Source organism: Colius striatus, chromosome Z (genome assembly GCF_028858725.1).
Source record: "Colius striatus isolate bColStr4 chromosome Z, bColStr4.1.hap1, whole genome shotgun sequence".
Taxonomy (NCBI): domain Eukaryota; kingdom Metazoa; phylum Chordata; class Aves; order Coliiformes; family Coliidae; genus Colius; species Colius striatus.
Window position 1 is genome coordinate 50,310,093 of NC_084790.1, and position 13,288 is coordinate 50,323,380.

General features: G+C 42.7%; 2 protein-coding genes across 15 annotated transcripts in view; one reads left to right on the forward strand and one right to left on the reverse strand.

Moving 5' to 3' along the window:
- POLK (DNA polymerase kappa) overlaps positions 1-3,463 on the reverse strand; it is a 32,348-nt gene extending 28,885 nt beyond the window's left edge. For 5 of the 12 annotated variants that reach the window (XR_009820931.1, XM_062019451.1, XM_062019449.1 and 2 more), the window contains exon 1: positions 2,740-3,100. Coding sequence is in view for 1 of the 12 variants with exons in the window: in XM_062019452.1 (XP_061875436.1) it covers positions 2,813-2,815 (3 nt within the window). In the remaining 11 variants the exon portion in view is untranslated. Of the gene's footprint in view, positions 1-365; positions 417-2,739; positions 3,101-3,340 lie in introns of those variants that run through there. The other 7 variants (XM_062019445.1, XM_062019444.1, XM_062019441.1 and 4 more) reach the window with 5 other exon arrangements.
- A 130-nt stretch (positions 3,464-3,593) lies between these two features.
- The window catches only part of CERT1 (ceramide transporter 1), a 76,813-nt gene continuing 67,118 nt past the window's right edge, over positions 3,594-13,288 (forward strand). Inside the window, exons 1-2 of one of the 3 annotated variants that reach the window (XM_062019455.1) lie at positions 3,594-4,108; positions 7,690-7,824. In XM_062019455.1, coding sequence (XP_061875439.1) covers positions 4,013-4,108; positions 7,690-7,824 — 231 coding nt within the window. In that variant the 5' untranslated portion in view covers positions 3,594-4,012. The remainder of the gene's footprint in view (positions 4,109-7,689; positions 7,825-13,288) is intronic. The other 2 variants (XM_062019453.1, XM_062019454.1) reach the window with 2 other exon arrangements.

Sequence of the window (13,288 nt, forward strand, 5' to 3'; positions counted from 1 at the left end):
CTTGAGTCAGTCTCCACAGTGTGTAAAAAAACCCCACTGCTCCAATGTTGCAACAGTAACACAATTACTACAGAAATTTTCTATGTGAGTTTTTAATTATTATTTTTAGGATGGCAAAAACAAGGACCTATATTAATTAGTTTCTTTAGGTTCTGTGAAATTCATAATAGCCTCCAACAACATTTTATCAAAATTTGACACCTTTTATTGTAGTATGAGCCCAAAATAAACTTCCTATTTTCCCTCAATTAAAAGTTTCAGATATTCCTTTATTTAAGCTCTTCTATTCTTATAATTTCATGTACAAATATAGGGAATGGATGATGGGATAGCCACAAGCTGCATCAGAACAAAATCAATATTACCTTTAATTTTAATGACAAGGTCAAAATGTTAATAGGAGTTCTGTAAAAGCACTGAAAGCACAAGAAACAGTTAACAAGATCACTCTATGTCCAAATAATAAAAACCAAAAAGAAAGAGAAAAAACCCTATTCTTTCAAATATCAATGTATATACACGAGATCCCTGGTCTTCTAACTTTCATATGAAAACTTTACAAACTATCCGTTATTAACACTACTAAATTCTAAAGAACTCAGTGCAAGGGTGAGATGGAAAAAATTATTCCATAAAAGATTTAAAATAATCACATATGTTTAGAAGGTGGTTGTGGGTAATATGAAACTCTTCGAACACTTAAGAAGTGTTCATAAGAACCTTGAAAGTAAAATACAAAATATCTAGCATTAACCTATCTTCAGCAAAAGGGTAATTCCATAGTTTTAAGACTCTGAAAGAGGCAATTTCAGATGCTTAAAAAAATACACTTGTAAAACTTTGCTAGGCCATCACCTCACCAACCTACATACTTAAACCAATCAAAAACTTCATAAGCCAAGAAAAGCAATGTGTATGAAAATAAGTTGTACAAGTGTTACAAAAAAATCACTGATAACCATTCTTCGCAGTGACTTCCTTTTGTATTTGAATGGGATTAAGCTTAGTGTTGTAATCAGCTTCCTCTACCAAAAGTCATAAAATGATGAGCAACTACTGTTTTAGATCTCTGACCAGACAACTATTTGTAAAACCTCAGTTTATATAAACATAAAACATGAACTATACCCCATAAAAGACATGCAGAAAGATATACACTGAAAGAAAGTATTAAAAAAAATCAAGTCCTTTCTAAAACCAAAAGAAAACCACACCAAAATAAACAAACAAATCCCTAATTAAAATTGTCAAGAGATATGGAAAGCCGTTAAACTCCACTGTAAGTGAATAGGTGTACTCTTAAGCAGAGAAGCAAAACCACTTGCACTAAAGACTATACTTTATAAGTAAGGATGAAGTACGTTGTCTACTTCGCATTTTGCCAACTATTGAAAAATAAAGAATTGAAGAATGAACGCAGAATAACCAAGCCAAACAGACTGATTCAAGAATAACTCTGAACTCCAACCTTTCAAATGTCTCCCTTGCACTGGAAATTAACTGCAAGTTAAACCACATCACAGGCCATATCAAAACAAAGCCTCTGAGTACTACTGAAATAATAAGTAATAAAGACACTGTATGAGACCCTCCCAATGAGAAATAATCTAAATCAACATTTTAAATAATAATTTCAGCACTTCATACTGCACATAAGTATCATCTAGGCTGTGCATCCAGATCTTTCAAGTCACTACTGACTAAATAACCAAAACTCAGCTAATCTCTCTTGGTTTAGAAATTCGTGTACCAGTAGTCAGGCCATTTGAACAATGAGCTTCCCCACAAATGCATTGCTTTATTTCTTGAATTTCAAGGAAAAGAACAAATATAGGCAACCATTGACCAGTTGAATTTTCCTAGTGTGTTGAATATAGGTTAGTTCTACAAGTGAACCAATCTACCTATATTCAATACACAAGGAAAATTCAACCTCACTAAAGTATTTCTAACATTTCTGATATTTAAACGGTTACACTACAAACTACTTGACTTAACCATTCCTTAGGTAAGGATGTTACCCCAAAACAGTATAATTACATTAGATACTTTCTGACAAGAAGCACACCTGTCTTAGATTCTGAATATTTATTTAGTAAGGAAACATTCCAGCTGACAGATCAAATTTAACAAATTTCTTTCCTCTCATTTCCTTGTTATAAAAAAAATCCCAAACATTCCTCTGGTAACAATTTCAGTATCAACTGTCCCTTCCAGTGATTACACAAATATTGAAACGTCTGTGACGGTACATTAGAAATAAAGATTTCTAATTATTTAGGACAATGGTGAAGGCTTACCAACCACCTTCAGTGCCGCATTCATTGTAAATATTTTTATACCACAGACTTTGAGCTGGTACTAATATTAGTTAATTTTTAACTACTACATACATAGAAATAACTCTGTCAATGGTAAGAGACAAAAAATTATATGCTATCAGTGGAAACTTTTATGCAGCGTAACATGGAAAAAACACACAACGACTTGTCATAAGGAGGAAGATAGAAAAGGAAAAACTGTACAACTATGCGTTCCAAAACCGGTTTCTCTACCCAGTGCTATTTAACAATTTTTTTTTTCAAGATATCACGAGAAAGGAAATGAGCCATCACAAATTTCAAGTCCTTTCCAGCCCACTACATCTGTCTATAAATCATGACACGTTCAGCTATGGGATTTTTTTTCCTCCCCTTTCTGCACATATTTCTCCAACCATAAATACCGGCAAGAACACACCTTTGAGACCGAAGTCTGGGGAAAGGAAAAAAAAAAAAAATCGTTTCGTTCCCCGAACTGCGAAAATATTCACCATATAAAAGACAGGCCATCGCCACCTCGCAGCTGAGGCAGGCTGCTGACTGCCGCCTTCTGCTCTGTTGATCACACGCCTCTAAGCACAGCCGACAAGGCAGCACGAAAGCAGGCGCCGCAGAGGTCCCGCCGGCCGCAGAAGCGCGGGCTGCCGGGCCCAGCCGCCGCCGCACAGGGCGGTTCCTGGGCACGCCGCCCGCCACGGCAGAGCTTCAGCGGCCTCTTCGCCCCGTGGCCCCGGTGAGCGCCGCGCGCCAGACACCGGCAAACTGTGGCAAGACAGCCCGCCCTCCCCTTACGCTTCACCTAGGAGCCGGCAGTACCCTCCCGCCCCTTCCTGCGCTATCCTCGGCCACCATTTTTGTTAAGGGAAAGGTTTTGCGCGCACGTCCCAGAATCCCCCCAGCCTGAGACCGAAAAAGTGAGGCAACGTCTTTCACGCTAAAAAGCGAGTAGGGCTGGAGTAACGCTTCACTTCGGTAAACAGTCATCTCTCACTCCACAATAAATAACACAAACGTCGCACCAAGCAACACTGCTGCCCTCGCTAGAGTTCTCCACCTCATCGGGGGCACCGAAGCGACACCCACGGTAGCGACACGGGAACGACGAAATCAAGATGGCGGCCTCCCACGATTAGAGAGGAACGTCTGGCCCAGTGGACTACATCTCCCAGCGCGCCATACTGCCCCAGCGAGAGCCAGAAATTCCCTTTCCCGAGAGGCAACGGTGGCTGGGCTGACCGCTGCTTGGGGAGAGACTACAACTCCCGTCAGGCGCCGCGCCGCACCCCGCGGCCGGCCGGGCTGGGGTAGGCGGGCAGGAGGCGGAGCCGCTAGACAGTGGCACAGGGTGGCCGCCTCGCGTAAGATGGCGCCGGCTGGAGCGGCTGAGCTCTGAGCGGAGCGCGCGGCAGGCGGGCGCGCGCTCGCCCCTCCTCCCCTCGCCACCTCTATGTTGTCGCTCTTGCCGCGGGCGGGGGCTGCGGAGCCGCTGTGAGGGAGGGAGCCCGAGCCTGCGTGCCTCAGCGCCGGCCGGTCGCGGGCAGGAGCGGGCGGCGCTGGTAACACCCGCGAGCGCAGAGCAGTGCCGCTCAGGTAAAGCCCGCCGCTCCCGTCCCTTCAGCAGGAGGAGGCTGCTGTGGGTGGGGGCCGCTTCGGCTCTTGCCTGCTTGGCGGCGGCTGCGGCTCCGGTCTCCATGTCGGACAACCAGAGCTGTAATTCCTCCAGCTCCGAGGAGGACCCCGAGACCGAGCTTGGGCTGCCTGTTGAGCTCTGCGGGGTGCTCAGCAAGGTAAGCCATCTCTTCTCCTCTCAGCAGCTCGCGCCTCGCGGCCTCTCGCAGCGCTTCGGCACCCCCCCGCACCCAACTTGGTGGCTGCTCGAAGGTTGTCAGCCGCGTCCGCCCGTTTTCCGCCCGCTCCGGAGGATCAGGCTGAGCTGCCCGACGCCGGCGGAGGGGCCTGGTGAGGGGGGCCGGGAGGCTCCGCGGGAGGCGCTGGTACGGCCGGGGCAGCCGCCACCTGACGGCGGGGAGCTTGCCAGGCAGCCCCTGCGGCGCCCGGCGCCAGCCGCCTGCGCCCCCTCCCTCGGCTGCGGGCACCGGCACATCCCCGCTGTCGGGCCCCCCGCTTCTGCGCAGCGGCTACCCGCTCCTTACTCCTCCCCACGCCGGGAGGAAGCCTTTCCTCGGGGGAGCCGAGCGGGCGGCTGGGGGAGGTTACGTTGCCTCTCGGCCCGGGAGCCTGTGCTGCTCCTCGAGCCCCCTGGCTGCCCGGCGTGAGGTTCTGGAGTGCTGGGCCCGGGAGGAGGTGGCGAGGGAGGGCGTCTCCCGCGCGCCTCAGGCGCCGGGACGAAGCCGGTGGCGGGCCCAGGTGGGGACTGGGGCCGCGGCAATCGTACCCGGCAGCTCCCGAAGACAGGCGCAGCCCATGGTCAGTCCCCGGGAGCGGGCACCAGCACAGGAACGGTACAGCCTTTAGCCAAAGTATCAAAACAGGGCAATAAAACACTCCTGAAGCAGGAGATATGGGAAGTGGGGAGGAGCGGAAGGAAGATGACCCTAAAGCTTGCTTCCCCTTTGAAAAATAAACATAATTTTTTGCACGTTTGTCGTTAAAAATAAGATGACTTGTAAGTATACGTTGAGCGTTACAGGGATTTTTTTTTCTAGGCGTACTTCTAAGTTGAATATTGAATTACTAAGTTTGAACGCAGATTTTTTTTTCAATTACAGAAAGCACCTTCAGAATAAGTTGAAGTATCTTTAAAATTCAAGCAGTGTGGTTGGATTTTTTTCCTGCTCTACATAATAAGACTGGACACAAGCCAACATAGGAGGCACAGGTTATAGGATGCAGACTATAAACTGGCTGTGGATTCTGAGAAATCAACCATAACAAAGCTAGCACTCTGTTGTTGAGGGACTCAGTGAACTCCTTCCAGCCTTAAAATGTTTCAGATCGCAGGGGTGAGAAGAACAGCTGGGAGAAAAGAAAGGTCTTGGCTTGACAAGACATTAAGTCTTGTAATCTAATAGTGGATATGGCAGGGAGAGGATGAAACTGATGTGAGGTGTTGCAGCAGTTAATACAGCAGAGTTTGGTTTAGTGTCGTTTTATTGGGTTTTTTCCATTAAGCCTTCCTTGGATTAGATGCTCCCATCCTTAGAAGAAATGTAATTTGCAGGATGTAATTGATTTTTATGTTGGCAAGTTAAGTACTTCATTAGGTCCAGGTGCTGCTTGGTACTGAAGTAGCAGGTGAAGACATGGCTTCTGATATTCTGTAGCTTAGGTACCTGCAAACTTTTTATTTTTCTGGATGATTTTGCTGAGTGTAGCTGATGCTGCCCTTACTGTGAGAACATAGAGTGTAATCTGAATCAAGTATGCTGAAACCTGTTGCAGTGAATACACTTGAAGAATAAGTTTACTTTTTGTTAGCTGATGCCTCAGTAATGCCTGAGACAAACTGATTAAAATTAAATAGTAGTATACTACACTTTCTGCTAAGGAAATACATATTTTTAATAAGTTACTGAGTATAATTAAATTATAAAGCTGTAAAAGTAGGCTGCAGTTCTCTGTGTTTAGTATTGTTTAGATTGTTCTGCCCTTCGGTAAAGAGTAGCTTTGTAGGAAACATAGTAATTTTGTAGGAGACGTTTATTAGAAATACATCCTTCTGTTTTCTTTAAATGTTTCATAACTCTAGGCTTTTTTCCATTGCATTTCCTTGGACAAATTTTAAGGTGGATACAAAGAATAAACTTCCATGTGGAAGAGACTTTTCTTGAATCACGAGAATCTAGACACTTGAAAAAACAGTTGTCTTTCCTTTGCAAAACCTCATGGCTACCAGATATATTTTAAGGAGACTCTTAATTCATGGCACATTTTGATTGCAACAGCAAGTGTTGGTTGCAACAACAAATGTCAGATCGACCACTATATTTGTTTCAACTCTGTCAAAGAAGGAAAGGTTTTTTCCCCTCCCTGTCCCTTGCTCTTTTGTCCAATATAACTTTGGACTCTGCCTTTCACATTTGAGAGGAGTTGCAAACATGAGAGATGGGAAAAGAGGAAGGCAGGAAATAACCTCCATGACTGCTTTGCTAGCTGTTCGTATACTGAGAACAGCTGATGTGTTCTTTAAGAAATACTGAACTTAGCAATTTGAAGTATTAAGATATCAAAAAGGGTCTTATCTTTGGAGAAGTCTTACCTATGCTTGAAAATTGTTAGGAATTTCTCAGCTATAGAATTTGTTTTTCTTAGACCTCCTCTTGTTATTACTAGAGTTAGTATGTAGTTGTGGGACATGTATTAACTAAGCTGCATAGTATATTGTGAAAATGAGCTTGTTTGTTGACTCTCTTCCCCCCATTTATATGTTACAAAATGATGAATAATGGTTAGACTTAAATGCTAAAAAGAGCTTATTTCTCAGAGCTTTTTTCATTAAAAAAAGATTGTCAGGATGAAAGAAGTGCTTGCACAATAAGATTGATACTTTTGTTTCTAACTTTTGCACCATGTTTGAAGACAGAGAACCCGGTGTATAGCCAGTGTGAGAGAACAGTCTTCATGCTCTATCAGTATGGTAAGGTTGTACAAAGTGCAGTTGGAAGACGTTGCAAATACAAGATGAATAAGCAAAACCTTTAGTCACTTATTACTGGATCTCTGTAGTATAAATCCAGGACTTGTTCCTGGAATGTTAGTTTAATTCTGAGTGTGAATGTGGAGTTCCTAAAAAAATCTAAATAGCAAAACAATGACTGGATGTTCTTCAGTATCTTCTTAATGAGAATGTAGTCAGGAATTAAAACCTAAAGTAATATCAATGGGCAATAATAAATTGATAAAGAACTGATTGCTCTGGGCATTGCAATAGTTGTGTACTGTACTGGGGATGGTAGCATGTTTGTATTTATATGAAGATAACTATATAGTTTAGTAAAATAGTTTTTGTAGAAATTGGCTTTTATATAAAATTATTTAAGTGCCTAAACTCACCTTAGTGATTAATGTTTGATTTTCTGCCTCCCCTCTTTTCCTCAGTCTGTCATCAGTATGCTTGTTACCTTTGTTTTAACTGGCCTTGGCAATGCAGTTGTAGTTAATGCATCTTACTAACTGTTCATTTGGAACAACTGATTTTTTGTACCTTTAGGGATTTGTTAAATTGGTTTAGGAGCTCTGAGCAGAATCAAGTTCTTAGCTGGGGAGAACTTATTTTTAAGAGTTGCTCTTTTCTCCTGATGCTTGAAAGCCTGAGACATATCAGCCACATTGTCTTTGATTATTATTTTCCTAATAGCTGTTTTTTGTTTGTTTGTTTGTGGTTTTTTGTTTTTTTTTTTTTTTGCAGTGGACCAACTACATTCATGGGTGGCAGGATCGATGGGTAGTTCTGAAAAGCAATACACTCAGTTATTACAAGTCTGAAGATGAAACAGAGTATGGCTGCAGAGGGTCTATCTGTCTGAGCAAGGCTGTGATTACAGTAAGTGTTATTTCATTATTGCCATGTTTTCATTTTTTGAGGTTTTGCATATAGGCCAATATCTGGTAAAAGCAAACATGAGTATGCTAAGTTCTATTAAGTCACCTGTTATTAAAGTTAGTGGTATCAGTGGAACACTGTAGAGCAGGGCAGGGAGTTGCTAACAAAAAAAACAAGCTGTTGTCATTTGTGGCTGCAGTAAGCAGCTTTTCATCTCATATGTTAGAGGTTTCCATGGGAGTGATACAGTTTGCCTCTGGAGACTGCAAAGTTTTTTCCAGGAATCGACTAAGATCCCAGACCACCTTCCCAAAGGAGGTACCATCTGTCACAGTCTTTACACTTTGCACAACAGAGAAGGGATAGCAGTTCTTTGTGAACATGACTCTAGAACATTGCTGAAAGAAAACTTTCTGTATGTTTCCTCTTCTAAGTTACTGTATCACTATTTGTCTAACGCTAAAAGATCTGGTAAGAATGAAGAATCTACGTAGAAATGAAGACTCATGAAGATGAACTGGCCTTAAAAAGATAAAGGAAAAAAAAATCTACTTTTTGTGGCTTTCAGAGCTATGATATGCCCAGGGAAGTGGTGGAGTCACCATCCCTAGAGGTATTGAAAAGACGCATAGATGAAGTACTGGGGGATATGGTTTAGTAATGAGCTTGGCAGTGTAAGGTGATTGGTTGGACTCTGTGATCTTAAAGGTCTTTTTCAACCATAACGATTGTATTCATTAATTATGAGTAATGCTTGCCAAAAAGCATGCTGTAACTTTTCTGTGTAGCTTAGTCAGAACAGTCATGTGATTTAGGGGAAAATAGCTGGACTTCTGTGTAGCACACAAGTGTATATAGTAGTGTTAAATCTTACAGTTTGTGTTCTTATTCTACTGAATGTGAGTTACTTTAAGGATGACAAATTAGAAGTTTTAGTAATATTCAGCTTACAGATACAGTTTTATTAAACACAATTCTTTGGAAGAAAAAGACTAGATTGATTTTGGAAAAAGCTTGTGAGGAAAAGGTAGATTTTTAAATTTAGATGTCTGACAGGCATTACAGTAATTTAGAAATTAAACCAGATCACCTAATTTATTTTAAAACTTTTTAAAACTACATACACTTTGAAACTTGCTCAAGACATGACTTAGGAATATAGGGTGCACAGCAACAGTCCGTAGGAAATCTAACTTAAGTAAATTCTGTCGGTCTTTAGCAGCATTGAACTATGATCAGGATTTCCAAAAATGCCTGAAGTTCACTATTTAGAGATTTAAAATGCCAAGGGGGCAGAGACAGGAAGGTAGTGGCAAAGAGGTAGAACAAGGGACATCTTGAAGCGTGCTGTGGACCATATTGCAACAGCCTGAATTGCAGGTGTAGTGGCAGAATTGAGGGATTATAGTGATGCTGTTACTGCTGGAATGTTTCGGTACACTGCACTTTGTGAAGGGAAGCTGGCAAGTTTGTCTTCTGACTAGGACATGTGTAGCGCTGGAACTTCTTACAGATAGCTTTTTTTCCTCTTACATCTGGTGCTTGCTACATCTGATAACTTGGAATTGAATCTTTGCGGTTTTTTTACTTCTTGAGTACATTAAGATAGAAACTATAGGTAGAGAAAGACTAAAAAGTGGGCTCAGCTCTAAAAGTTAATCTTATCTTTTAGTTACTTGTTTTCATTCAGGCTCATGCTTTGAGCGATATTTTACAGTGTTGTGGTTTAAGCCTCACTGGCAACAAAGCACCATGAAGCCACATGCTCATTCTCCCCTCCAGCAGTAGGATGGGGAAGAGTCAATGTAACAAAGGGCCTCGTGATTGGAAACAGGATAGGAACTCTCCAGTTGCAACTCACCAGTTACCTTGTGACCTCCACTGAAGGAGGGGGGTGGTGATGGAGTTGTGGACTCCTCATACACTTTGCTCCTGCATGGGGACAATCTTAACCAATTAGATGTGAGTCCTACCCACAGGTTGCAAATCCTCATGAACTTATTGAGTGTGGGTCCCTTCCATAGGTCACAGTTTCAGGAACAAACTGCTCTTAAGGTGTTGCTTCCTGCTCCCTGTGAGGTCCTCCACAAGCTGTAGGCAGATCTTTGCTCTGCCATAAATCTCCATGGGCTGCAGGACAACAGTCTGCTCTCTGAACATGGGCTGCAAGAACATCTCTGCTCTGGCACATGCCCTACCCTCCTCCTTCACTGACCCTAATGTTTCTTTCCCCTCTGACTTCCTCTAATCCTGTTTCTTCCTTCTGCTTCAGGTTTTCACTTCTTTGATACATTGTTTGCAGAGGGGCCTGAAAGGCAAAGCCTTGTCCATAGGCAGGTCTGATTTGGAGCAAAGGGAGCTTTGAGCAGTTTCTTACAAGGGGCACCACTGCAGACCCTCTCCTGCTACCAAAAACCCCACCACGCAAACAGTACTGACTTGACTTGCTTGATTGTAGTTTGAGATTACATCTCTGAAAACTATTAAACTCCTGTTAGTTATTGCTGTCTGCAGTTAAAAAGATTGTTGTGTAAGCATTAGAGATTCAGCAAGACTGTTGGATATTATGATTGCCTCAATCTTGCCCTACTCTTCCACCTACTCCTACACACTTTAGATTTCTGTTTGTAAATGATGATGGCAGAGGCACCCAATGGCCTCAGCCAGGCTGGAGCTGAGTCTAAGTCTGGAGCTAGGGAGAGTCCAAGAACTGTTTAAGGGGCAGCACTGCAGCCCCTGCTTTCTGTTACCAAGCAAAGGTGGCTCCACATAAACCCATCACAAGCCAGATGAGAAAAAACACCTCAAAGGTGTTTAGTTGGTTTATAAGAGGATAGAGGCTTGAACTCAAGTTAAACATTCTTCAATGTGGTCAAGGAATCAGAAGAAATTACAGGTATTATTAAAAAGTTAATATATGCAGAGATGTAAGATTTTTTGTATTGATCTAGCCTGGGCATCCCAAGTCACTGCTGTAGTTGCTTGTCAAAGCCAGATGGTTTAATAAAGGTGCCCTACGCTACCATAAAGCTTTGTAGTTCTTTCATTCCGAAAGTCAAACTTCCAATGGAGACTTCTGTGTACGCCATTAGAAATGAATGTTGATGGTAGTTCTGTATTGGTGCGTCTGTGGGATTCAGCTTTGGAGCTGAAAGGTCTAGAGTCTGTTATTAAAAGAAAAATAAGTCCAGCTGTACTTCAAGGCACAATGGCCTTTCAGCTTGTATTGTCTTTGTCTTGATGACTACTGTGTCAGTTCTAACAACGCCATCGCTGCTTTTATACAGATTAACTTGCAGTCACAGTGTGATATATGAAGAATAGCATAATATGCATATGTAGTGGTTTAGCCAGGTGTCCACCAAGTCATAAAATCATTCCCCCTCCTAAAATGGATGGGAGAGAGAGAAATAAAACAAACGGTTTGTGAGTTAAGGATGGAGAGATCACCCAGCAATTAGTGTCATGGGCAAAATAGACTCCACTTGGGGAGAAAAGGATTTGATTTATTAAAAGAACAATAAGAACAGGGAAATGAGAAATGAATCTTAAAGCACCTCTCTTCACCCCTCCCTCTTCCCAGGATTCTCCTTCCTTTCCCCCCAGCGGTGCAGGGGGTGAGGGTTGCAGTCAGTTTGTTACAGATGGACTTTGCTGCTGCTTCTTCTCAGGGGTAGGCCTCCTCACACTTCCCACTGCTGCAGTGTGGGGTCCCTCCCACGGCAGATAGTCCCTCACAAACTTTTCCAGCATGAGTCCTTCCCATTGGCTGCAGCTCCTCATGAACTATTCCAGCATGGGACGTCCTATGGGGTAGCTCCTCACACCCTGCCCCAACGTGGGTCATCCACCAGGAGAACAGTCCTTCAGGTACCAACTGCTCCAGCCTGAGTCCTTCAAAGGATCACAAGTCCTGACAGCAAACCTGCTCTAGCCTGGGCTCCTCCCGACAGACTCTCAGGACCTGCCAGGAACTTGCTCCAGGGTGAGCTTCCCATGGAGTCACAGCCTCCTTCACGCATCCACCTGCTCCAGTGTGAGGTTCTCCACGGGCTGCGAGTGAATCTCTACTCCCCACTGGTGCTCCATGGACTGCAGGGGCACAGCTGCCTCACCGTGGGCTGCACCACATGTCACAGGGTAGTCTTTCTCTCAGGACCCAAGCACTCTCCTCCCCTTCCTTCTCCACTGACCTTGGTGTCTTTGGAGATATTTTCACATTCTCACTGCGCAACGACTACATCTCCTTCTGAAATATGTTATTCACAGAGACATTACCTCAGTCACTAGTTGGCCAGGCCTGGGTCAGGTGCAGGGTCCATCATAGAATTGACTGACCCTAGCCCTCTCAGCTACAGTGGAAGTTTCTGGCAACTCTTTGTTTAAGCAAGCCACACCTGTAGCTCCCAGCTACCAAAAAATCCTGGCCCAGGCAAAACCACTACAGCATAGAATGCTTAAGCTGAAGGGAAACTTGAAGGTCATCTGCTATGCACCCCAACTTCAGGCAGTCTCAAAGAAAAGCCAGCTCTAATTTAATCCTGGTGGTAATTTATATTAATAGATTTTCAAACCTCTTTACCATTTCTTAACAATTGTTTAGTCTCACAGCTTCTAGGGTTTTCCCAGAATGGATTTGGCTGCTCAGGATAACTCTTCTGTAGAGATTCATATGGAGATCTTGAAAAATGCTTAGAGAAATGTCATGTTTGATAAATTTTAAGAAAGCTTAAACTGACCATATGTGAATTTTATCTTTTTTGTCACTAGAGATGACCATCTATATGGGAAGAGTTCCAAAAGCTTACATCCCAACTTAACCTTCATCTTTTCAGATAGGATTTATATTTGCTCATTGTTTTAGTCCAGTAGTTGTTCGTCATACATCTTTCTGTATATACCACTGACGTAGAAAAACTTCTTAGTTCCTAGTTAATTAAACGAGATGCAATAACTGTGATGCAATTATTTTCTTTGGTGTTGGTTATACTGTGATGATGCATACTCATGTCAAAATCTTGATGGAAACATGCTATTGGTTATTAGTCTTTTTTTTAACACTTTGATTTTATTGGATTATAAAAAGATGGTTTTATTGTCTTCTATGGAAATTATTAGACAATTCTGTGGAAATACCTGAATCAGAAATTGTGAGCAATAAATTCAGTAACAAGTTCAGTTTGTATAATGGAGATATTTTCTGTAAACTAGTTAGAATTTTTCCAGAAACAGTAACTAGAAAGCACTGTTGCTTAATGAAGGCAATAATGATATTTTATATTGATATAAAAGATGCAAGCTATTCCCCTTCAGAATGGATTTCTGAAAGGTTGGATTGTCATCGGTTGTGAAAATCTGGAGCTCAGGACAGGCAAGGAGATAGAATACTGAAGCTGCTTGAGAGAGACAGCTTCATGAATTGTGTTAGTACTTTTTTTTTCCAAATGACAATAAATTGCCGTTG